The 25,528-nt window shown below is 39.0% G+C and overlaps 1 protein-coding gene across 1 annotated transcript; it reads right to left on the reverse strand.

Annotated features, from left to right (window-relative positions):
* Positions 1-1,905: 1,905 nt before the first annotated feature.
* LOC127831730 (forkhead box protein L2-like) lies at positions 1,906-8,905 on the reverse strand. Its single transcript, XM_052356767.1, has 3 exons — positions 8,301-8,905; positions 6,229-6,822; positions 1,906-5,090 (listed from the first exon to the last, which is right to left on the reverse strand). The coding sequence occupies exons 1-3, from the start codon at positions 8,779-8,781 to the stop codon at positions 4,936-4,938; spliced, it is 1,230 nt and encodes a 409-aa protein (XP_052212727.1). The 5' UTR covers positions 8,782-8,905; the 3' UTR covers positions 1,906-4,935.
* Between the last annotated feature and the right edge of the window lie 16,623 nt (positions 8,906-25,528).

Here is a 25,528-nt window from a genome sequence, read left to right on the forward strand (position 1 = left end):
AAGTCCTTACGTTTTCTAATCATGGCCAAACAATTATTCTCTTCAGGTGTCCGTTTCTTCACAGGGACATCGAACGATCCGTTTAAACATATGACAATAATGTCGTACTTCGACCTGGGCAAGCACCCTAATTGCTTCCTTTTTCTCCTAATTGCTTCCTTCATCTGAAATAATATAATAAGTTATTATACATTTATACTTCATTAGTTAATAGAGCTTGTATTGAACACCGCGTGTCGAAAACGAATGTCTCACGACATGAGCTGAGCTAAAATCACTCGTCTGATAGCTCCGCTAAAATTTACAATCCGAACTTCCGGGCAATATGCGCAATGAAAGTAGCAAGTACTTCATGTAAAGTTTCATTGAAATCCAACCGAATTCAAATTCAGGGGAAAAATAGCGGGCAAACTTATGGCGGTCAACGGACAAACGGTCTGTAGAAACCAATGCTACGTGGATGGAAGGGATATAAAGAAGGGGCCCTGGGGGCCTAGGTCGCTCACCAGAAGTCACGACTAGGCAGGGTTCGAAGGTCAAAGACCTATAAACTCCATAAAATTTAAAATGTTCAAATCTACAGATTACAGGAGCTCGATCTGATTTTGGTGGAAAATACACTTTCGAAAAAATGACTGTAGCTTAAATATTTTAGCAGTTTAGGAGTTACGCACCCGGAAGGAATGCCACGGACAATTGGATAGACGGACGGACAACTGCAAATGCACTCTGAGGGGGGGGGGGCATAAAACATAAAAATCAATGCATGTTAAAACATCAATGCATATTAAGACAACTGAAAATTAAAATTATGTACAGTACTTACTGTCAAGAATTCTTTTGAAGTTTGAAGAAAGTTTGGATTTCAATTCTTTCTAGTCGAAAATCACAACTTTTCTTGCCGACCACCAAGTCAAATATGGTTACTGACTTCTGAGTAAGACTCGTGTGCAAAATTCCCGCCTTTTTAAAGCGGCACGTTATCAAAGAAAAAATCGGAAACTTCAAAGCTTTGTCGGCTTCTCAGCAATATGACGTCGGAACGACAAATCAACTTTACAAAGTAATGTTTAGGAATACAGTCACACCTGTCTAAAGCAGCCAGTCAAACATCCTTATTTTTGGAGAGATATATTCATTTAAAAGAGCTCAAAATCTCTTAAATCGGATTTTGGTGAAAATACACTTTCGAAAAAAAAAGTTTTAAAAATTTGAAAATTGCTATTAATGATCTCCACGAAAGTATCTGGCCCGCCCGGGAATCGAACCCAGGCCGCCTGCGTGCCAATCTGACGCGCAACCGACTGAGCTAGCCGGCGAAACAGTTACACAACCAGCAAAATCCATGTAAAGTGTGGTTAGGTTAGCTGTTTCTGTTACTGCTAGTTACGACGACGACGACGACGACGACGATGATGATGATGATGATGATGATGATGATGATGATGATGATGATGATGATGATACTTTTGTCACTTCCAATATTAGGTTAATACAATGTATTTGAGTTTGAAAAAAAGTTTACACATCGGCAGACTATTTCATTTATTAAGAAATGTACAAATGTACCATATTCGTTTTTGTACCAAATACGGTCCGACACAGCTTTTTTATTAAGCCTGGCCACGCACTTGTTGGAAAGCTTTTTCCAGACCGTGTGTATGTGTGTGTGGGGGGGGGGGGGGGTATATAACATCATTTTATGAAACAGAATATTTTTTTCAAAAATAATGTGAACGTTTCATACTGAATAATTAATCAACAAAGGCAACAAAATGGTATTATGTGTTTGTTTTGTTTTTGTTGTTTTTGCTAAATATTTGTACTTGTTCTGACAATAATTATATTTAGTTAAGTAAATATTTACTTTTAATTGATATATATACAAAACACACGAACCAAAGCTACTGCAATACAGATTTATTGCAATGTAAACAAAATCCATTTCATAAATTGCACATAATATTTTATATACATATATTCAACTGTTTACCGTTGAATAATAGTAGAATGTAATACTGTTATATTTCACATGAATTTCAATGGCCACATATGGTTTTATTGACATTCAGGAAGTGTGGAGCCAAAATATGACATCAATAAAAGACACAAATGTCAACATCATCGTACTGAGCGTTACAGTATTACCGAGTTGTTGATATACCGGGCGTTACAGTATTACCGAGTTGTTGATATACCGGGCGTTACAGTATTACCGAGTTGTTGATATACCGGGCGTTACAGTATTACCGAGTTGTTGATATACCGGGCGTTACAGTATTACCGAGTTGTTGATATACCGGGCGTTACAGTACTACCGAGTCGTTGGTGTACCGGGCGTTACAGTACTACCGAGTCGTTGATATACCGGGCGTTACAGTACTACCGAGTCGTTGGTGTACGGGGCTGTACCGGGCGTTACAGTATTACCGAGTTGTTGATATACCGGGCGTTACAGTACTACCGAGTCGTTGGTGTACGGGGCTGTACCGGGCGTTACAGTATTACCGAGTTGTTGATATACCGGGCCTTACAGTACTACCGAGTCGTTGGTGTACGGGGCTGTACCGGGCGTTACAGTATTACCGAGTTGTTGATATACCGGGCGTTACAGTACTACCGAGTCGTTGGTGTACGGGGCTGTACCGGGCGTTACAGTATTACCGAGTTGTTGATATACCGGGCGTTACAGTACTACCGAGTCGTTGGTGTACGGCTCTGTACCGGGCGTTACAGTATTACCGAGTTGTTGATGTACCGGGTATTACAGTATTACCGACTTGTTGATGTGCCAGGCGTTACAGTATTACCGAGTTGTTGATATACCGGGCGTTGCAGTATTACCGAGTTGTTGATATACCGGGCGGTACAGTATTACCGAGTCGTTGATATACCGGGCGTTACAGTATTTCCGACTTGTTGATGTACCGGGCGTTACAATATTACCGAGTTGTTGATTTACCGGGCGTTACAGTATTACCGAGTTGTTGATGTACCGGGTGTTACAGTATTACCGAGTTGTTGATGTACCAAGCGTTACAGTATTACCGACCTGTCGATGTACCGGGCGTTACAGTATTACCGACTTGTTGATGTACCGGGCGTTACAGTATAACCGAGTTGTTGATGTACCGGCGTTACAGTATTACCGAGTTGTTGATGTACCGGGCGTTACAGTATTACCGAGTTGTTGATGTACCGGGCGTTACAGTATTACCGACTTTTTGATGTACCGGGCGTTACAGTATTACAGAGTCGTTGATGTTGTTAATATATATGGTGAAAGACGTAGCATTACCAAAACTGAAGTTAGAATTTGGGGGGATGGGGAGGAGTAATTAAAAGAAAATGATCGCTTAGAAGACACTTCCTTTTTAACATATTTGTTACTTTTAAGTTTTGACAATTGACACTATTATTAAGTGTATGCCGTCAAAACAAACACGCAAACAATTACTAAACACATACCAATAAACAAAAGTAAAATAATAATAATATTAATAAATCATCGTAAACAACATCTCCCTTGTTAAAACATCATCAACAAGTGTACTAAAATCAATTACAACAACAGCATCCATGGGCATCATTTAAAGAAACAAATCTGCAGGGAAAAACATTTCTGTCCAAAATACTTCAAGGACAAGAAAACTGCACACCCTTAAAGAGACCTTTCGACGTTTTGATAAATTAACAAAATTTAACAAAATAGTTCAGATTTGCAAATTTTCCTTATAGTTATGTTTTTGCAAAGAAACAGTAAAACTGAACATTACGTTGCTTAAATTATTCACACTATTGATCTTTTACGATTGAAAATCTGAAAGTTATAAAGCGTTATAAAGCGTTACAAACGCGAAACGATTGTATAATTTATATAGTTCTGGTGTTTTCGTTATATTTTGTGACATTATGAGGATTGCCGATATAAGATATAGCATTCATTAATTGTTATGTCAGCACGTATTGTCGAGTGCATTTAGCTCTAAACTTTTACTCAAAGGGTCACTGGTTCGAGCCCAGGTGTTGATAACGTTTTGCTTTCTTTAATTTTGATCTATAGTTGAACTCTTTAGTTCCGATGTTTTCATTTATAAATTTAAAGCATTTCACGACAAACTTCAAAACTTTCCAAAACCGAAAAGAAGGTTCCTTTTTATTTTATGCTTTCCGGTGGTTTATAGAGAAATATCAGTGAATTAAAACTGATAATTTCACTGTTTCAAACAGTGAAAATTATCAGTGAAAATTATTGATAATTTTCACTGTTTAATGTGAAATTACGTCATTTTTTGACGCAGCCACGAGTGAAAATATATTTTTTCTACGATCACTCGTGAATTAAAATCGATAATCCACCGAATCCAACAAATATCCTTTATAAAATCGTCGTTGTAAGCGATATATCAGCAAACTACACGATGTATTGCACTTCGTAAGTCATGTGAGCGTGCACAGTCACCCTCACGTCCTTTCTGAGACACACTCCAAAGTCCGGACGGAGTTAAATCTTCCAAAATGTCGCTAGTGCCCGCGACCCATTGAAAGTCTTGAAATGATTATATAAGGAATCGACATACGCACATCGAATAACTTGCAAACACATTTAAACAAGCTATCGATGTATTTAATGTTTATGACACACTGTTCAAAATGATGTATTAAGAGTGATAGCCTTGTGATATTCAACATGGAAGGCAACATGTACATATTGTTCGAAAATAACTTTTGCAATATATTCATTTATTCATAGCCGTCAGTCCAAGAATCACTCGAGGTGTATTGTTATAAATAAGTCATTGGTGAAAACGGGGCGGCCAGTAACGCAATAACGCGCTGAGCTCGAGGGCCCGACGCTTTCAACATTCGCCCTCTTCACAACAACTGCCGTCAACTTAAACCACCCTTCGCGGCCCTCACCAAAGACCGGTCGTCTTATCTGTCTGACCAGTAAGCATAGTGGACGGGGTTGAAAGCCTCCGGTTGTTGTCGACAGGAGAACGACAGGGACGACGTTGGCGCCGGCAAGGAGGGGTAGTCGGGTATCTGCGGGTAGTGGCTACCTGAGGAGTTGGCGCCCAGCTGGAATCCTGGAAAATAAAACCAGCTGGGATATAGTGTTAGTTTAATAATATCTTGATTATTTATTATCATTTAATTATTTTTTTTTTGATTTGTTAACCCTTTCAGTGCGGGGACCGAATTGTAAAGGCCTTTGCAAACAGTTTGGATCCAGATGAGACGCCACAAAACGTGGCGTCTCATCAGGATCCAAACGGTTTGCTATTCTGATAGTATTCTTTGAAAAAAATCGAAGAAAATGCTAATCTTAGAAATTCTGCAGACGACATTTTAGCAGACAACAAATTTCCCAGCATGCAAAGTGTTAAAGTTGCATATCAGTGTATTATTCTCGATGAAATTCAACAATAAGGCTATTTAAATTGTGTACATTATCATACAGATACAAATTACACATATTTAGATGTAAAATATCCTTAAATGTTTTGAAATAAGAAACATTATGCATTGTATATGATTGAATAAATAATACTGATATATATTATCTATTAAACATGTTTTTTTTGTAATATTCTTGATGAAAATATAATATTGAACCAAACAGTATTTTAATTATGAATAATGACACGTGCCTTTAAATTACAGTATAGTTTGTGTTGTAATTGTCTGATGCGCTGTTTCATCCAATACTTTGTTATTACTTCAAATAAAATATTTGTTGACCTTTGCGTACACCAAATAGGAGATATTTATCAGCATGATGCAAGTTTTTTCTACATCTAAAAGCATTTAGTAATTTTGTGTGTTTTAGTATTATAGTGTCAGCTTTGTTTGGCGATACTATGTTTACGAATGAACATAAAACGATGTTTAAAACCTGTTCATGTAATGTTTCTTGTTTGCAAAACTCTTGGTATGAAGGAATCTTTATCCTAACGTTTACAAAGCTGAAAGGTTCGCAAACGATTATATTGGAAAAAAACATGTTGGAGACAAGAATCTTCAACAAGTGCCTCCTTAATAATAAAAATTATAATAAAAAAATAAAAAATAAAAAAATAATAATAAAAAAAATAAACAAAATAATGGTTATAATAATAATAATAATAATAATAAATAATAATACTTATAATTATGATAATAATAATAATAATAATAATAATAATAATAATAATAATAATAATAATAATAATAATAATTACCTACCGTTTTGCAAAGATCCGTACCCACACGGTCCCAGAGAGGCGCTGCCTGGTGACAAGCCCCGCCCCTGCCCACAGGACGCGTATCCCATATTGGTCCCCGCCGTGGGGCCGCCCGGGGGACTGTGGCCAGGAAGTGACCAGGACGCGTACGAATACTGTGAGTAAGGCGGCGGAGAAAAATAGTTTCTCGCGAAAGGAAATTGTCCAAACGCGCAGTGTGAAGGGTCCCCGAAAAATGACTTTGATAGCGCAATTGCCGGCCTGTAGGGGCGCTTCATTCGCCGCCGGCGTCGATAGTTCCCCTTTTCGAACATATCTTCGAACGCGGGATCGAGCGTCCAGTAATTCCCCTTCCGCTCTCCACCGCCCTCTCGCGGAACCTTGACGAAACACTCGTTTAGGCTGAGGTTGTGGCGGATGCTGTTCTGCCAGCCCTTCTTGTTTTTCTCGTAGTAGGGGAACTTGCCGGTGATAAATTGGTAAATGGCGCTGAGCGTCAGACGCTTCTCCCCGGACTCCTTGATCGCCATTGCTATGAGCGCCACATAGGAGTACGGCGGCTTGATGTTCGGGTCCTGGTCTTTGTTCTTCGCCTCTGAAAATACACAATTAAACTGAAAATTAATATAATACTATGTGTTTATTATTATTATTATTATTTTATTTTTATTATTTACTGTTTGTTTGTTGATTTATTTCAGCCGCGCATGTTTTACGCATTTTAGTCAGAATTCCGAAAGCTTAACTAATAATAATCCCGACGATAATAATAATAATAATAATAATAATAATAATAATAATAATAATAATAATAATAACAATAATAATAATAATAATAATAATAATAATAATAATAATAATAATAATAACAATAATAACAATAATAATAATAGTTATAATAATAATGTTGTAGTTTGATGAGGCGAACACAATGTTCTTTGTTTCTAATAAAATATCAAAAAAGGGGTAGGAAGGCTAAACTTGTTCTTCGCATTTTTACGTTACACGACTTATTTCTCTCTTTAATATAATATAGATATGTCAGAAATCTTCAAGATTACATGTTTTCTTTATTCGCACGAGTTAATTTAGCGAGTAAAAACGAATAAGGCAAATCTATATATTTGTTATCTTAACTGCATACAGAGAGTGAATTAATTTGTTCATAAATACAAGCAAGTGAATCTAATATCAAATCATTTGGAAAAAAATATTTGCATATATTTCAATGGAATATCCTAGAATTCATACTGATAAGCAATGATAATAAATTTTAATAATTTTACTTTTTTTAATAAACGCTTATGATTCTATCCCTATGCACAGCGTCTATCTATTAGGAATGATCATCGCTTGTGATTACTGCATTTGTGTAAAATGTCGTCCCAGGTTAGCCTGTGCAGGCTACATTGGCTAATCAGGGACAAAACTTTCCGCTTTTACGGAATTTTTCGTTGAAAGAAAGTTTCTTTTAAACGAACATCCAGTCTTGGCGGAAAGTGTTGTCCCTGATTAGCCTGTGCGGACTGCACAGGCTAATCAGGGACGACACTTTACGCACATGCATTCAAGCCCCTTTTCGCAGAGCACCGCTAATATTCTTTTGTTAATATTAGGGACCTTAACTTCTATATGTTAAATACCGGTAAAAGCTCTATAATATCATACAATAACGGAGACTTCTAGTCTGTGAAGTTTGGCTTTACTGTAATAAACGCGTCATAACACGCACCACTTTTGACAGTCTGTGTTGTAATAACAAATTAATATTTCCCTATACATACGTCGATGTTATTTTAATAAAATAATTATGACCTGTTTCCTTGGTTAAAATAAATTACATATCTACATCTCTGTATAGTAACTTCACAACAGAAGTATGTAGTTTGCATTGCTTATAATCATTCACATTGCATAGAATCACAGTATCGATCTGTCTATGAACAACCAATTGTTTTTCGGCGTTGGGATCTATGAACGTTTTGTTTATTTTTAAATCTATGTTTGGTGCGATGCGCTTAAACAACTCAAAATCGTTTATAATTTCTTAATATTTTAATAAGTTAATATTACCTTTCTTTTTATCAGGAGAGTTGGCGGACTTTGGCGTTTCTTTAAGTCCTGATTCTGGTGACATTTTCTCCAGTTTCACAATGTAATTAGTATCTTCAACTACTTCGCATATATGTTCTTTTCGTCGATCTCCACCATCACCCACAGTTCCCTTAGGCGCCAACATCCCTCTAGTCAACTCCGGTTTATGTTTAACATCTTGACATTCGTTCGGGTCACTATCGCCCTTAGCGACTTTTTCAAGGTCCGTTTCGTCGTTCGGGTTTAAGTCGTGAGCATATTCCTGGTAACGTCTCGAGAGATTTACGTTAATGTTAGTTGGCGCGTTGACGCCATATTTGGGATAGGTAAGATTTGAATTAGAAACAAAAATACTAGAATGAGTATTTTCATAACCTGAATCGGATGGCAAATAATTTCCCGTCGACGCGAATTTCAAATTCGGTTCGCTTAATGCATATCGCGCTGTCGTAAAATCCATTTTTTGCTACGTTGGAACCGTGAAAAACGAGTGTTGTCAATTAAGTGAAAGGTTGTTTTGAAACGCAACGCGGAACGGAACACTGCTTAATAAACACGTGCACCGTACGCTTGCATATAATAGTTTTATCTTCTGCTCATAAGCATGAAATATGTATAGCAAACAGTGCTACTCAACAAGAGGGGGCGTGACGTAGAGCTTTGCAAGCGTGCAGCAGCGAATTGCTGGAAGGTAGCCACGCCTTTTATCTGGTACTAACGAATCACAAACTGTAACGGTGCCAAATAACGATTTCAGCATGTAACAACAGTAAAGCATTCACAGTTACCTTTTTTTCGTTTACACGTAAGATGGAAAAGATAATAATAATAATAACAATAATCATCATCATCATCATCATCATCATCATCATCATCATCATCATCATCATCATCATCATCATTATCACCACCACCACCACCATAACCACCACCATAACCACCAGCACCACCATCACCACCAACACCATCATCATCATCATCATCATCATCATCATCATCATCATCATCATCATCATCATCGTCATCATCATCATCATCGTCATCATCATCATCATCATCATCATCATCATCATCATCATCATCATCATCATCATCACCATCATTATCACCAGTTGTGGGACTACTGATATCGCCAGACATTTATTTCCAATAAATTCTTTCAATATCGACAATACGTGTGGTTTGCATATGTGCTTTGAAAAAAAACACCAACGCGTGGCTGTACGTTGATGCGATATGAAGTGGTATAAGATTCAAATAAATGTGGTTCGAAACGTTTCGACACTCACAAAACTTCAGTGTCAATACGATACGACATAAATATATCGACGTTTAAATACGAGTCGCATTTTGAGAAATCTGGACCTAATGCATGTGCGTAAAGTGGCGTCCCAGATTAGCCTGTGCATTCCGCACAGGCTAATCAGGGACGACACTTTCCGCTTTTATGACATTTTTCGTTAAAATAAAGTCTCTACTTAGCAAAAATCCAATTTAGGCGGAAAGTTTCGTCATTGATTAGCCTGTGCGGACTGCACAGGCTAATCTGGTACGAAACTATACGCACACGCATTATGCCAGTTTTCTCAGAACGCGACTCATATGATATGATTAACACTTCGGTGTAGTACAACAATGAATTGCAGACACATACATACACAAGGATATGGTATGATACACAAATCTATGTAATACGAAGGGGGATGGCTCATAAATCAACCCTTCGTTACAAATCAATAGATTGAGACATGTTTTAGCACACGAATCAATACATGACACTATATTGCACAAATTACACACATGTCCTTACATAGTGACATGGTTAAGAACACACATTAATGCAATGATGGTATTGCATACAAATCAATTCGTGGCATGTTGAGCAAACAAAACAATACAGGTCATGCTAAAGCACACTTATTAATTGATTGAAACATGCAATAGCACAAAAATCAATATATTGACACAGTTACAGCACAAAAATGAACACATCGAGACATGGTATAGAACACAAATCAATTCAACGAGACATGAAACAACACACACAACAAAACAGTGAGAAAACAAAAATACACACGCACACACGCGCACACGCACGCTCGAACACACAAATACACACAAACACGCACAGTCGCAGGGTTCATTTATCAATACGGTACGACATGATTTGGTGCATTTATGAACACGATACGACATTATATGGTGAATTAATCCATACGATACGACATTGTATGGTGCATTAATCAAAATGGTACGACATGATATGATGCATTAATCAATACGATATGACATGATATGGTGCAATAATCAATACGATACGACATGATATGATGCATTAATCAATACGATATGACATGATATGATGCATTTATCAATACGGTATGACATAATATGATGCGTTATTCAATTCAGTACGACATGATATGATGAATTAATTTATACGGTGCGACATAATATGATGCATTAATCAATACGGTACGACATGATATGATGAATTAATTTATACGGACCGACATGATATGATGCATTAATCAATATGGTATGACATGGTATTATCCATTAATCAATACGAAGCGACATAATATGATGCATTTATTAATACGGTACGACATGCTATGGTGTAGTTATCAATACGGTATGACATTATATGATGCATTTATCAATACGGTACGACATGATTTGATGATGCGTTAATCAATATTTTACGACAGATATGGTACATTAATTGATATGGTAAGACATATGACGCATTAATCAATACGGTACGGCGTTATATGATGCATTAATCAAAAATGTACGAATGGTATAGTGCATTTATGAACACTAACGGCATGATATGGTGCATTAATCAATACGGTACGACATTATATGTTGCATTAATCAATACGGTACGATATCATATGGTGCATTTATGAACACGGTTCGACATTATATGGTGCTTTTATCAATACGGTACGGAATGATATGATGCATTAATTAATAGGGTACGATATGATATGATGCATTAATTAATAAGGTGCGACATAATATGGTCATTTATAGTACCGCATACCTACAGGCTAACTTCCTCCTCGTATAGGTAATGCAAAGCACCGTATACATACAGACACAATTCACCGCGTATTTAATGCAAAGCACCGTTTTCATACAGGCTAACTTCCTCGTGTAGGTAATGCAAAGCACCGTATACATACATACACAATTCACCGCATATTTAATGCAAAGCACCGTATTCATACAGGCTAATTTCACTGTAGAGATAATGCAAAGCACCGTATACATACAGGCGAACTTCACCGTATAGATAATGAAAAGCACCGTTCATCTTTAGGCTAACTTCCAAAAACATTCGGGGTATACAATATATGTTTTACTTTATTAGACTTTTAAAGGACCCTTGATTAAACAATAGTGTGCACGTATCAAAAATAGCATATCACGCATGCATGTTCGATCTATGCGGTAAGATGCTACAGTGACAAAGATAGCAATATTTAACGACTGTTATATTTTTTAATGAGCTGTGAACTCATTGTTACCTGCAAATCAAGCATTATTGACGAGCTTGATTTTTAGTTTTTAATTTGGTTACATACAAAGTTAATAAAAAACAACATCATTATTCTGATGCTCAAATTTTACGTATAATTCATTATTTTGGCAAGTATACTGCAGCAATAATTGTGTTTTCGTGTATCGATCTTTTTTAACCAATAAAGGATGTTTTCCCCAGTGAATGAAGATGCAGTTGTATACAGAAATATGTATATGTACATGCTATTAATATGCAAAGACACAGATTTACCTCACTGTATATAAAGATTAGCCTTTGTGTAGAAGAAGAAGTTTTGTGTTATAATTTTGAAAATTATGCAAAGAAAATAGAACACGGTAGACTAAAGTATGGTCCTAGTTTTGAACAATAACATATTGCATTTGTGTCGCGTATTATTCGAAAATAATAACCATTTAAGTTGTAAACTAATTAAGTTTCTAATATAGTAAACACAAGGGACAAGTTTTCGAGTATTGCCTTAGCAGACATTACAAAGACTTACCATACCCAAATGCATTGCCATAATAGAAGGACGACCAGTGCCCATGTTTTCACAATCTTCCCACGTTGACATTTCACTCAATATACAACTAACATTTTTGTTGAACAATTACTCTTGTTCAAGAATATAAATATGAACTGTGTTTTTATTAAATTGACATGGTTTCAATTTAAGGTAGCGCACCTCTAATGGGCACATATCCAAATATAATCTAATTAATTATTTTCTTAATCAGCATCATTTCACTGAACTACATGCAAATTTGTAGGTAGGCTTTCCATGCTTTTTTAAACAAATATACCGATTTTTTCAAAACCACCCCCACGCTCGGCTTTTGTCCAGTTTATTTTCACCCCTGGGGTATATACAAGTTCCATAATTCATTCAAATTTCCAAATATGGGCATGCAGTTGGTGTGTACAGATGCTGTAAAGGTGTTTAAGGTAGCGCACCTCTAATGATTTCCCGCGATTTCTTCGAACGTTGAAGAGCCTAAAAAGCCCTAACTGCAATAGAACACTGGAGCGCATCGTATGGCTTCCAAATAAATCCCACAAAAACCCAAGCGATCTTATTCCCTGCCAGTGCACAAAAAGTAGCGGCCAATGCACGTAAAGCAACTCGATCTAAGAAAACCCCTAACCCCCCACAACTTACTCTATGTGGTGCTCCTCTTCCGCTTCTTGACAACATTACTTTTTTGGGTATGACATTTGACAAATATTTAACATGGAAAGACCACATCCTTAAACTAGTTGTACGCTGCCAAAAGGACCTCAACTTTCTAAAATGCATCCAAAGAAACAACTGGGGTACGGATAAAAAAGCCCTTATGCGTATTTATAAAGCCACTATCTGGGCAAAAATAAACTACGGAAGCATTGCGTACAATTCAGCCAGTGAAACATTACTCAATAAATTACAAGTAATCCAAAATACGGCACTTAAAATTATAACTGGTACACGTAAATCTACAAGCACCGTTCTGCTGCACGCTGAATGTGGAATGATAGAACTGGGTCAACAAAGGCAAATTAACCAACTAAAATACCGCGCGCGCACGCTATCTATGGGACCACACCTCCCAATTAACCTTAGTGTTACTGAAGACCCGGCCTACCAAAAAAGGAAAAAGAAGAGTGGTCTCCCTTACGCGCAGAACGTGCTCGAGCTAAGCAAATATTATGAGACTATTGACATTAAAACTCAGGAACCTACATACTTTAGCTTAAGAAATCTATCAAAACCAAATATTGACTTACATCTAACAACATTAATTAAAAAATCCGACCACGACCCAAACAGTGGCTCTATAGCTCAAAACTATGTAACAGATAAATATGGGGATTACACCCAGATTTTCACAGACGGTAGCAAAAATGAGGAACTTGAAATAGCAGGCGCGGCTTTTGTAGTGTATCAACCCAAAAATGTCATTATACATCAGTGCAAGGTAAAATACAATAAAGAACTGTTTATATTTGCTTGCGAACTAGCTATAATAAACAGCGCCATAAAGTGGCTTAATGAACTTGAAACCCACGAACGCTCAAACTACGCGATATTAACCGATTCTCTCAGCGCCTTACAAGCACTTAATGCAGGATCATCGAAAACGCGTCCCGACCTTATATGTGCAACATTAAAGGGAATCACAAAACTAGCAAACAACAATATCACTCTCCAATTCGTATGGATCCCGAGTCACGTAGGCATTCCGGGTAACGAACACGCTGACCAACTTGCCAGAATAGGTTCCCATGAAGGTCTACCCTCTGATTTAAAGCCTAGCGCGCGCGAACTAATTGCAATCATAAACCAAAAAGGGTATAATGAACAGGATCACAAATGGTCAATTTACTGCGCCGATCATAATTTACCGATATTAACCAACCCTAGCCATAAGATTAACATCTATAGTCCCATTAAAAGGGAGGACAGGGCTTACTCGCGCATGCGCCTAAGGGTGACTAGATTGCACGGCGACTATTACAAAACTGTCCTCTGCCCCCAGTGCAACATTCATAACACGTTTGAACATCTTTTCTTTATATGCCCTAAACACGCTGAACAGAGACTAGAACTAAGTGCAGGGGTAATAGCGGCCTACAAAAACCCACTTATCATTAATCGCGACTCACTGTTGATGCCTCCAAGCGGAATCGCTCGTGTTGTGCGACTGCACGTGTTTAAATTTTTGCGCGACACGGGCTACTTAGATAAAATATAATATTCCGTTGGACTATTAGCGGTAGATAGAAATAACAACACATACCGTCAGTTATATACTGCTCCATTTATTCAAATTAATAATAGCAATCTTATGTACTAATGACGGGCGGGACTCGGACGATGGTCACTTCGGTGTGCACCATATGGCCACTCGTCTGGGCCCGAACTGAACCTAACCCTATTATCCCGGCCCTATAGGAAAATTAAAATAAATAAATAAATAAAAACTCAGATCAATAATGGCAACTTTATGTACTAATGACGGGTGGGTCTCGGACGATGGTCACTCCGGTGTTGTCCATATGGCCACTCGTCTGGGCCCGGCTCGTACTTATATACTATTATTAATTAATTTGGTTCTAAAACTGTACCGTAAAACAATCCATGATATATGTAATTTTAAAGATTCCAATTAATAATGACTTATGACAAGAGGAAAATTGCATCAACAAATAAATAGATATAGAAACACTGCATGTAATGTGCACGCCGAGAACCTATAATTGTATTTGGGGTCCAAATGTACTTTGGATTGGTAGTACATTACAATGCAGTGTCCAATAACACCTTGTTGACGTCAATACATAAATAAACAATACTATAAACAAGGCAAAGATGAGGGAGCTGTCTATAACGAACGTTCGCGGTTTCCTCGTCTGCGCTTTATGATATATAGGAAAATTACACCAATAAATAAATAGATAAAGACTAATAATACTAAAACGACGGAAGGGTACGTCCCCCCCCCCCCCAATACATATGTCACTTGGCCCCTTTCGACCACTATGGATAAATAAGTATCAACTATTTGCTTCAGGATCTTTATTTCCATCGACAATGATCAAGATCTGAAATTAACAATGATGATAAGTATATCTATAAAATGATAATTAGAGAAATGATGCTATACTATCCTGTATCTCCCCCCAAGTCTTTGGGTATGAAATGTTCATATGAAATAATATTACACTTTAACTGAAGTTGAAACAAAGACTGATAACAAAAAGTACTGGGAACATTGGAGCCCACCAGGTCTACTCCCTTATAAAGTAAGAGAAAAAAAAAAGAACTTTTTAACAACAAGAAAAGGCAAATGTCTTTGATGTGGTCAACTATATGAGTCTTTGTCAACAATCACATGACATAGTCTTTCTGCCACTCTGGGGCAGTTCTAGTTCTTCCTGATCGTCTGACTGGAAGGCACAACAGGTCCGTTGGCGGGGTTGTGCGGTTTGGTGTCTCACGACTTGGTCCTGTGTCCACGGAAACGTCTACTGGTCGACTGTCAGGACTCGGAGGCTCAGTATAGGCTAGCTGACGACGACTCTGCTGCAGGTTACCTCGGCTGGGTGTCTCACTGCTGCTTGGCGTTACCTTACTGGGTGACGCAGTAGGGTGAGGAGCAGAGTGAGTTGGGATCCCGGTGTTGGTTGCAGCCGGCGTAGATCTGGTTGCATGTGTTGGGGTCACTGCTGGTGTGATGGAGTGTCCTGTGGGATTTTCAGTTGTTGCTGCAGGTAGCCTGAGTGCTAGGTCACTATCAATGGACAGCAGTCGTGGTTGTAGTTGAACGGGGACATACTTTCGTAGGAACTTCCTATTGCGAAGGGTTACCCGTCTTGAGCCATCAAGTCGTACCACATACTGGTCAAATTGGCGAACTTCAATTACCACGCCAGTCTTGTCCCACTTGCGAGGATAGAGTCCAATCTGGTTTTGCAGGCGAACATTGTCTCCCACAGCTAGAGGTGGTAATCTCTGAGTGTGCTCTGACAGTTTTTCTGCACACCGCATGTGCCTGTTTCGCAAGGCTTCTTCACGGGCCAGTGATGTGCTTAACCAAGTTTCATGAGGTTTATACTTTCCAGGTGGAATTGGTATGAAGTCTCGAATGGGGCGGCCAAATATGCACATGGCTGGAGAGAGTTTGGTATCCCTGTCTGGTGTGTTTCTGTACTGAAGCATGGCACGCTGGAAGGCATCTGTGTTTATGTCACCAGTGGAAGTTGTGTTATCCATAAGGAGACGCTTCACTGTCTTTACACCAATTTCGGCCCTACAGTTGCTGTGTGGGAAGGCTACGGAGGATAGGCGATGGTGTACACCCCAATCACTCAGGAATTGACGTGTGGCTACAGCAGTGAATTCAGGGCCACCATCAGAGGCAAGTTCATCAGGTATTCCATATGTCACAAAGATACGTCTAAGACATGTGATCAGTCCTTGGGCTCCGTTAGCTGACTGCTCTACAATTGGCCAGTTGGAATAACGGTCCACTACAACAAGGAAATGATGCCCTTGGTAGCTGAAATAGTCAGCACATAAGCACTGGAATGGATACTCTGGACTTAATGGAGGTACTGGTGGTGCGCTAGGATTTGATGGTGCACTACGGTTGCATTGTTGGCAACTGGTACGAAGAGCCGTAATGGCAGGTGTGATTCCTGGCCAAAATACTGATGTCTCTGCCCTAGCAACCATGGAGGTGACACCTTGGTGAGCTGCGTGCAAAGCCTCAAGTACTTCGTCTCTCAGTGATGGTGGTATGACAATACGGTCTTTGTATAGGATGACGCCATCGACTGTAGATAGACCTTCACGGTACTGAAAGTAGTCTCTGAGCGATTCTGGCAGCTGGTGACGGTGTTCCGGGATACCAGATTCGATGATGTCGGTCAATGCTAGCATGTCTGTATCGCTAGCTGTGGCTGTGCCAACTCTGTCCCAGGTGACTGATCGAAGGTTGAGAGCATTGAGGGATGAAACAACACCTGCAATGACGCATTCATCAGTCTTCCTGATCTTCCTGCATTCTCAAACCAGTCATGAGAGTACTGCGGCTAGCTGGACACACAGAGGTTGAATTGATATGTGTCTCATCATCTGGCAACATCAGCTTTTCTGCATCACTGATTGGATGACGTGATAGACAGTCAGTGGCGCGATGTTTGACACCTGGGATGTGGACCATACGGAACTTGTAGCGTAGCGTTTTCTCTTTCAAGTTTCTTAGACGAGTATTAGAGATGTCCTCAAGCGATCGGTCTGTGAATATCTTGAGAAGAGGCTTATGGTCAACAGCAATGATGAGGTCTGCGCAGCCTAGGACAAAGTACCTGGCCTTGTCAAGGGAATCTGCGACGGCAAGAGCTTCACCCTCAACCGGCGCATAGCGAGACTCTGCTGGATGAGTGAATCTGCTGCCAACAAGTGTGATCTTCCATCCAGATGGGCAACAGAAGGGTTCCTTCTTTGAGCATGTGCAGTGCTTTTGAAGGAGCCAGAATCCAATACCCACTTTTGACCAGTCGGTCGCCAGACATGTGGGTCTTTTGGGGTCAAAGATACGAACACCTTCTTCTATTTCGCTGGCGATCAGTAGTTTTGACTCATCGAAGACGTTCTGGAGATGTTCATTCCAGTTGAATGGAGTGCCAGGTTTCAAAAGTTCCCTAAAGGGTAGCATTCTTTCGGCCATGCTGAAAGCATATGATACCTGGTTTACTAGACCAAACCAGGAACGCACATCTGTAATGTCTTTTGGCGTGGGGAAGTTAAGGATGGCTTGTAAGTATCTCTGGCAGGGTCTTACATCGTTGCGTGTAATTTCAAATCCTGCAAATTCCACAACATCAGCTCCAAACACAAACTTTTCTGGATTCAGTGTTATGCCATTTCGACCGCAAATGTCTAGCCAGTGTACCGCTTGAAAGAAACTGTCCTCGAGATCATCAGCCCATAGCAATGCATCGTCAATACATTTGGTTTTGTGAGGGATGTCTGCAACAATCTCATCATAGCGTCGGGTGTATCCATCACCTGAAGCAATGTAGCCCTGAGGTGCAGTTTTGTAGCGATATCTTCCCCAGGGAGTGATGAATGTGGTAAGATGGCGGTCTTCCTCACACAGGGGTACACTGTGATAGCCGTTCCATGCATCGAAGACTGTTTTCTTCTTCCCATGGGGGACTGATCGTGCTTGATGAAAAGGTGATGGTGTGTGATGTGTTTCACGTGTGGCATGAGCATTAAGGGCCTGCAGATCAACAGTGCGTCTTGGCTGTCCACTTTTCTTTGCACACACAACCCTTCGATGGCACCAAGTGACAGGCTCACCAATAGGGACAGGCTCAATGACGCCAAGTCGTACGTCTTGGTCAAGACCTGCCTTGACTGCATCTCGCCAGTGGATTGGAACTGGTACCGGTGTGTGGTAAGCAACTGGTTTAGCGTTGGGATCTACCAGAAGTTTCATTGGCGGACTGTCCATCAGACGAAGTGTTTGATGTTCACATGTGTTAAAGGTGCTGGCTTTGTAGAACTCAAGGAGGTACTGTTGAAGTTTGACACGATTCTCTTCTGTCGGTGAGCATGGTAATGTACTAGGTGGAGCTGGCGGAAGTTGACGGGCAGGGCATCCACATGGAGCTTTGTCCTCACCATTCAATGCTGCTGCACTGTATTGTTGTGAGGCATGGATTTCCGGAAAGTTGTCTGTGATGATACCAAGATTGATACAGGCTTCTCGACTCAGAAAAAGTTTGTCCGATGAGTCAGTAACATATGTCATCTGCCTGGTTTCAACTACTTGACCACTAGAGTCCTTGCTCGACATCCGCAGTAATAATGCACCGAGAATTTTAATGCCATCGTTGTTCGCTGTGTGCATGCGCATTGTCACGGGGATTAGGTCAGATTCACGTAACCCAAGGTGATGGACAACTTTGAGACCGGCAAGGCAGCTCTGGCATCCGGTATCAGCCATAGCCGGTATCACTGTAGCTAGAGACGGTTTAGGAAGATTGATGCCAAGTGCCTAGTAGTCCTCTGGAAGAGCCTGTATAGACACTCTTACGAATGGTTGAGGCTTAGAGCTTCTGCGAATCCAAGTGTCAGACAGGTTGTCATAGACATGATGATCAAGCGGGATGCTGTGTTTATTATTGTTCACAATGTTCACATCCTGATGCTGTATTTGAGAGGAATCTACAGTACATAATGCGTCAAACAGAGCACTTTCCTTGTCAAGGTTTTTGGGCTGAGTGTGTGAAGGGCGCCTTGGATTGTCCACACTACGGCACACACTCTCAAAGTGGTGTTCACGTCTGCATTGTGCACACCTGTGGCCATAAGCTGGGCACTGAGTCTTGCGTTCCTGTGCAGTTCTTTTCTTTCCGTGGCCACGTTTGCCACAGTAGGAGCAAGCTTCTTGGGTGTCTCTGCTGGACTGTTGCTGCTTCTTGTAACTGGTGGCTGCTCCAACAGCATGGGAGTCTAAAAGTCTCGAAGCTGACCTTTTTCCTGCTTCCTTGGCTTCCACGAATTGGAACACTTCCTCTAGCGACATGTTCTGGTTTTTATCACCAAGTAGGTCAAGCTGAATGTCAGGGTCTGCAACACCTCTTGTGAGAACATCACGCATGATTGCTTCAGTGTAATTAACTTTGGCGGCACAATTGTTGCAGTCAATCACAAATTTGCAAATGTCAGCCTGTCCTCTCAGACGTGCACCAAAGTTGCGGACAGATTCATCGCGATCTTGTCTCATGTTGTGGAGTGTCACTCTTGCCACCATTGTGTTTTCTTCACGCACTGCTAGCTTACGAATTGCTGCCAATACATTGTCCACCGATTTGTCAGTTAGATTGCCACCTGTTGTTCTCGTTAGGTCTCTCCGAAGAGGTTCATCACAACATTCCAACAACTGGATCACTTTGTCTCGACCATCCAGTTTGGTGGCAGCAACATAATCATTCCAGCGTGAGAGAAAGTAGGCCCAGTCCTCGCTGGATCCAGCGGCGGTAACTGTAGGACGCTTGACTTTCTCTACTCTGGCTGTTTTGGCAGGTGCCAATGTGTGTACGGCGCTGTGGGCAGTTATGAGTGCCGCAACGATGGCCGGATCTAGATCGGCTGTTGTGTAGGCACAGTCAGGGAACGGACACTTTACTGCAGGCATGGTGTCGTCTTCACAGTCTTGATCATAAATAAGTATCAACTATTTGCTTCAGGATCTTTATTTCCATCGACAATGATCAAGATCTGAAATTAACAATGATGATAATTATATCTATAAAATGATAATTAGAGAAATGATGCTATACTATCCTGTAATGGATAAGCTCTAAGCCTTCTTTTACAACCAAATAGCGCTCTAGGTAACAAAACCCAGGGTTCCGCGAGACCCTCGCTTTCCTTCTCATAAGCTGTAATCAGCAACAACGACGAAGGTAGGGGACACAGACAACATACTTCCACGCAGGATCGGAAGACGCAGTAAGTGCGTACGTGGGCAAATTTACCCACATTGCAACCCCTATAGGTGTAAATATTGTTGTAATTAAATGTGATTAGTTAACATTTTCCCCATATGTACAAGACTTAAACATGTTGAGTAGAGCGTGTCGGCTGGGCCAGAGGGCGCGCCTGAAGAGATATCTCTCGCCCGTGCACTCTGGCTCCGTTGACATGACATCCGTGCACTCTGGCCCCGTTGACATGACATACCCAACATGACAAAAATAAAAATAAAAAGAGAATGGTGACGGTATTTGTTGTTGTTGTTTCCCCTACTGTAGCGTAGGTGATGTTTTCTTGTAGAGTAGTGTAAGTTTTTTCCTTGCATGCCTGTGCCTTGTTACGTTTGACGTTGAATTGTAAACCTTGTATTGCTAACCTGCACGTATTACCCTTGTCACTATGAGGATCAGATCGAATTAGAGGGATGGTCAGCATTAACATCCCAGATCTATTCACTCCTGAACAAAATGCACTAATACATATAATAACCATCTGTGTAACCACTAGCAATATAAACAGGAAGAAGAACGTGCGCGCTCTCTCTCTCTCTCTCAAAAACAAAAAAAGGCGCGTGAAAATTGTCTCCCAAAGAAAGAAAGTGTAGAACCAGATATTGTCCTCCCTGTACCACCAACAACCAATCAGTCATCTCGGTCCAACCACACAAACGCAGCCCCTTTTCTACTATATTAAACTTCAAAACTATTCTGACCCTTGCAACACCATTAAACACCTGACAATATCCAACAGCACAACAGAGAGAGTCCATGTGAATTTACACCAAGACACAGGGCAATAGAGTAATATCTGTACTAATCTATGTTTATGTACTAACAAGTCCTCCGCGAGGGAAGTTAAACGGGGGTGCAGTGTATCGGTGCTGTACACCGGGCACTTAAAAGAACCAGGGGCGCCTCTGGAATCGGGGCGCCCTCTGTATCCCGCTCGAACCCCCACTAACACCTCTTGGGGTGGAGAGCACAAAAACCACACACAAACTTTAAGAAATTAACATTAATGCCAATAAGGATAATGATAATCTAGAGATAATAGGAATACTGCAAAAACCATTTTGATAAAAGGCAAACCACTACATAATCCATTAAAAAAAAAAAGCATCTAGTCACATTAAGGTCTCATTGGCCATCGTGCTATGATGTATAATATGACCTTATTTTCTCCCCTGAAGGGTCACAGGGGCAGGTCGATACATCTGTAGTCGAGAAGACGCTGGACGACCTGTAAATCAATCTCAAATACACACCCCCCCTACTATTAGATGCCGTAGCCTAGTGGTTAAGGCGATATACTAGAAATCTTTTGGGATATTCCCACGCAGGTTCGAATCCTGCCGACGACGTATACTTTTTTGCGACGCGTTTTATTTATTTTCTAACGTAATTTGATTTAATATGGCATATAAGCTATATTTATTGTTAAATATGTTGCAATTTTTATGCACATTCTTCAATTATTAAAATTAAAACAACGTTATGGCGAAATTGGGTGATTTATTGTTGAAAATACGAACCATGCATGTTGCATTTTTATTTTTATTTCAAAAAGTAAAGTGGTAAACCTGTCTAGTTCTTGGTATTTTTGCTGTATATAGTGTTTCTATAAAAACTAAGTTTAAAATATGACTTAAATGATACTATTTTGAATTTTATGATACTTTGTTTTTAACCGACCCAATTTTTTCTTGGCTGAAATCACTTACCTTTCATTGCGCTCTTCCATAGATAAAAATTTGTAAAAAATAAATGTCTGTAAAAGAATACTTATTTCATCTTGTTTAAATTTTAAACACCTTTACAGCATCTGTACACACCAACTGCATGCCCATATTTGGAAATTTGAATGAATTATGGAACTTTTATATACCCCAGGGGTGAAAATAAACTGGACAAAAGCCGAGCGTGGGGGTGGTTTTGAAAAAATCGGTATATTTTTTTTAAAAAAGCATGGAAAGCCTACCTACAAATTTGCATGTAGTTCAGTGAAATGATGCTGATTAAGAAAATAATTAATTAGATTATATTTGGATATGTGCCCATTAGGGGTGCGCTACCTTAAATACACAGTCAAAACATATGCAGTTTATATGTACCCACATACATAATTAAATCGTTTGTTGCGGTTTTTGTTGCGAATGCGAGACCCAATTATGTCAGTTTACTATATTCCAGCATGATAAAAGTGAACGAAAAAATAACTTTTTTGTGTCCAATTACATTAATAAAATATCTTTTAAAATTATTTCAGCGTATATCCAGATTTGTATTTTTTTTATATAGGTTAAAATTACATATCTAAATACTGAAATTAAAAATGAAGGTTCAATAACGTTGTGTTTTTTTTTCAGTTTTTATTTCCACTTACACTGCATGTATGTTTTTATGCAATATATCTCATATTACATATAAACAAATATATTAATCACTCATAGTACTTATCTCATTTCAAACGCACTTTGGTGCACTTACATATTCTTGATTTTGCAAAATATAAGACATAAGGCCTATAAGAATACAGGCAATATAAGACATACAGGCAATATAAGACATACAGGCAATATAAGACATACAGGCAATATAAGACATACAGGCAATATAAGACATACAGGCAATATAAGACATACAGGCAATATAAGACATACAGGCAATATAAGACATACAGGCAATATAAGACATACAGGCAATATAAGACATACAGGCAATATAAGACATACAGGCAATATAAGACATACAGGCAATATAAGACATACAGGCAATATAAGACATACAGGCAATATAAGACATACAGGCAATAAGACATACAGGCAATATAAGACATACAGGCAATATAAGACATACAGGCAATATAAGACATACAGGCAATATAAGACATACAGGCAATATAAGACATACAGGCCATATAAGACATACAGGCAATATAAGACATACAGGCAATATAAGACATACAGGCAATATAAGACATACAGGCAATATAAGACATTACAGGCAATATAAGACATACAGGCAATATAAGACATACAGGCAATATAAGACATACAGGCAATATAAGACATACAGGCAATATAAGACATACAGGCAATATAAGACATACAGGCAATATAAGACATACAGGCAATATAAGACATACAGGCAATATAAGACATACAGGCAATATAAGACATACAGGCAATATAAGACATACAGGCAATATAAGACATACAGGCCAATATAAGACATACAGGCAATATAAGACATACAGGCAATATAAGACATACAGGCAATATAAGACATACCAGGCAATATAAGACATACAGGCAATATAAGACCTACAGGCAATATAAGACATACAGGCAATATAAGACATACAGGCAATATAAGACATTACAGGCAATATAAGACATACAGGCAATATAAGACATACAGGCAATATAAGACATACAGGCAATATAAGACATACAGGCAATATAAGACATACAGGCAATATAAGACATACAGGCAATATAAGACATACAGGCAATATAAGACATACAGGCAATATAAGACATACAGGCAATATAAGACATACAGGCAATATAAGACATACAGGCAATATAAGACATACAGGCAATATAAGACTACAGGCAATATAAGACATACAGGCAATATAAGACATACAGGCAATATAAGACATACAGGCAATATAAGACATACAGGCAATATAAGACATACAGGCAATATAAGACATACCAGGCAATATAAGACATACAGGCAATATAAGACATACAGGCAATATAAGACATACAGGCAATATAAGACATACAGGCAATATAAGACCATACAGGCAATATAAGACATACAGGCAATATAAGACATACAGGCAATATAAGACATACAGGCAATATAAGACATACAGGCAATATAAGACATACAGGCAATATAAGACATACAGGCAATATAAGACATACAGGCAATATAAGACATACAGGCCCAATATAAGACATACAGGCAATATAAGACCTACAGGCAATATAAGACATACAGGCAATATAAGACATACAGGCAATATAAGAATACAGGCAATATAAGACATACAGGCAATATAAGACATACAGGCAATATAAGACATACAGGCAATATAAGACATACAGGCAATATAAGACATACAGGCAATATAAGACATACAGGCAATATAAGACATACAGGCAATATAAGACATACAGGCATATAAGACATACAGGCAATATAAGACATACAGGCAATATAAGACATACAGGCAATATAAGAATACAGGCATATAAGACATACAGGCCAATATAAGACATACAGGCAATATAAGACATACAGGCAATATAAGACATACAGGCAATATAAGACATACAGGCAATATAAGACATACAGGCAATATAAGACATACAGGCAATATAAGACATACAGGCAATATAAGACATACAGGCAATATAAGACATACAGGCAATATAAGACATACAGGCAATATAAGACATACAGGCAATATAAGACATACAGGCAATATAAGACATACAGGCAATATAAGACATACAGGCAATATAAGACATACAGGCAATATAAGACATACAGGCAATATAAGACATACAGGCAATATAAGACATACAGGCAATATAAG

The sequence above is a fragment of the Dreissena polymorpha genome, chromosome 5 (assembly GCF_020536995.1).
Source record: "Dreissena polymorpha isolate Duluth1 chromosome 5, UMN_Dpol_1.0, whole genome shotgun sequence".
NCBI classification, from domain to species: domain Eukaryota; kingdom Metazoa; phylum Mollusca; class Bivalvia; order Myida; family Dreissenidae; genus Dreissena; species Dreissena polymorpha.

Bases quoted from the DNA above. Each gene is read 5' to 3' on its own strand.
- LOC127831730 (XM_052356767.1), bottom strand. From the start codon at position 8,781: ATGGATTTTACGACAGCGCGATATGCATTAAGCGAACCGAATTTGAAA. The intron at 6,823-8,300 runs GTAATATTAACT...GTGTATTTTCAG, and splicing joins CTCTCCTGATAAAAAGAAAG to AGGCGAAGAACAAAGACCAG. The intron at 5,091-6,228 runs GTAGGTAATTAT...TTTATTTTCCAG, and splicing joins GTACGGATCTTTGCAAAACG to GATTCCAGCTGGGCGCCAAC.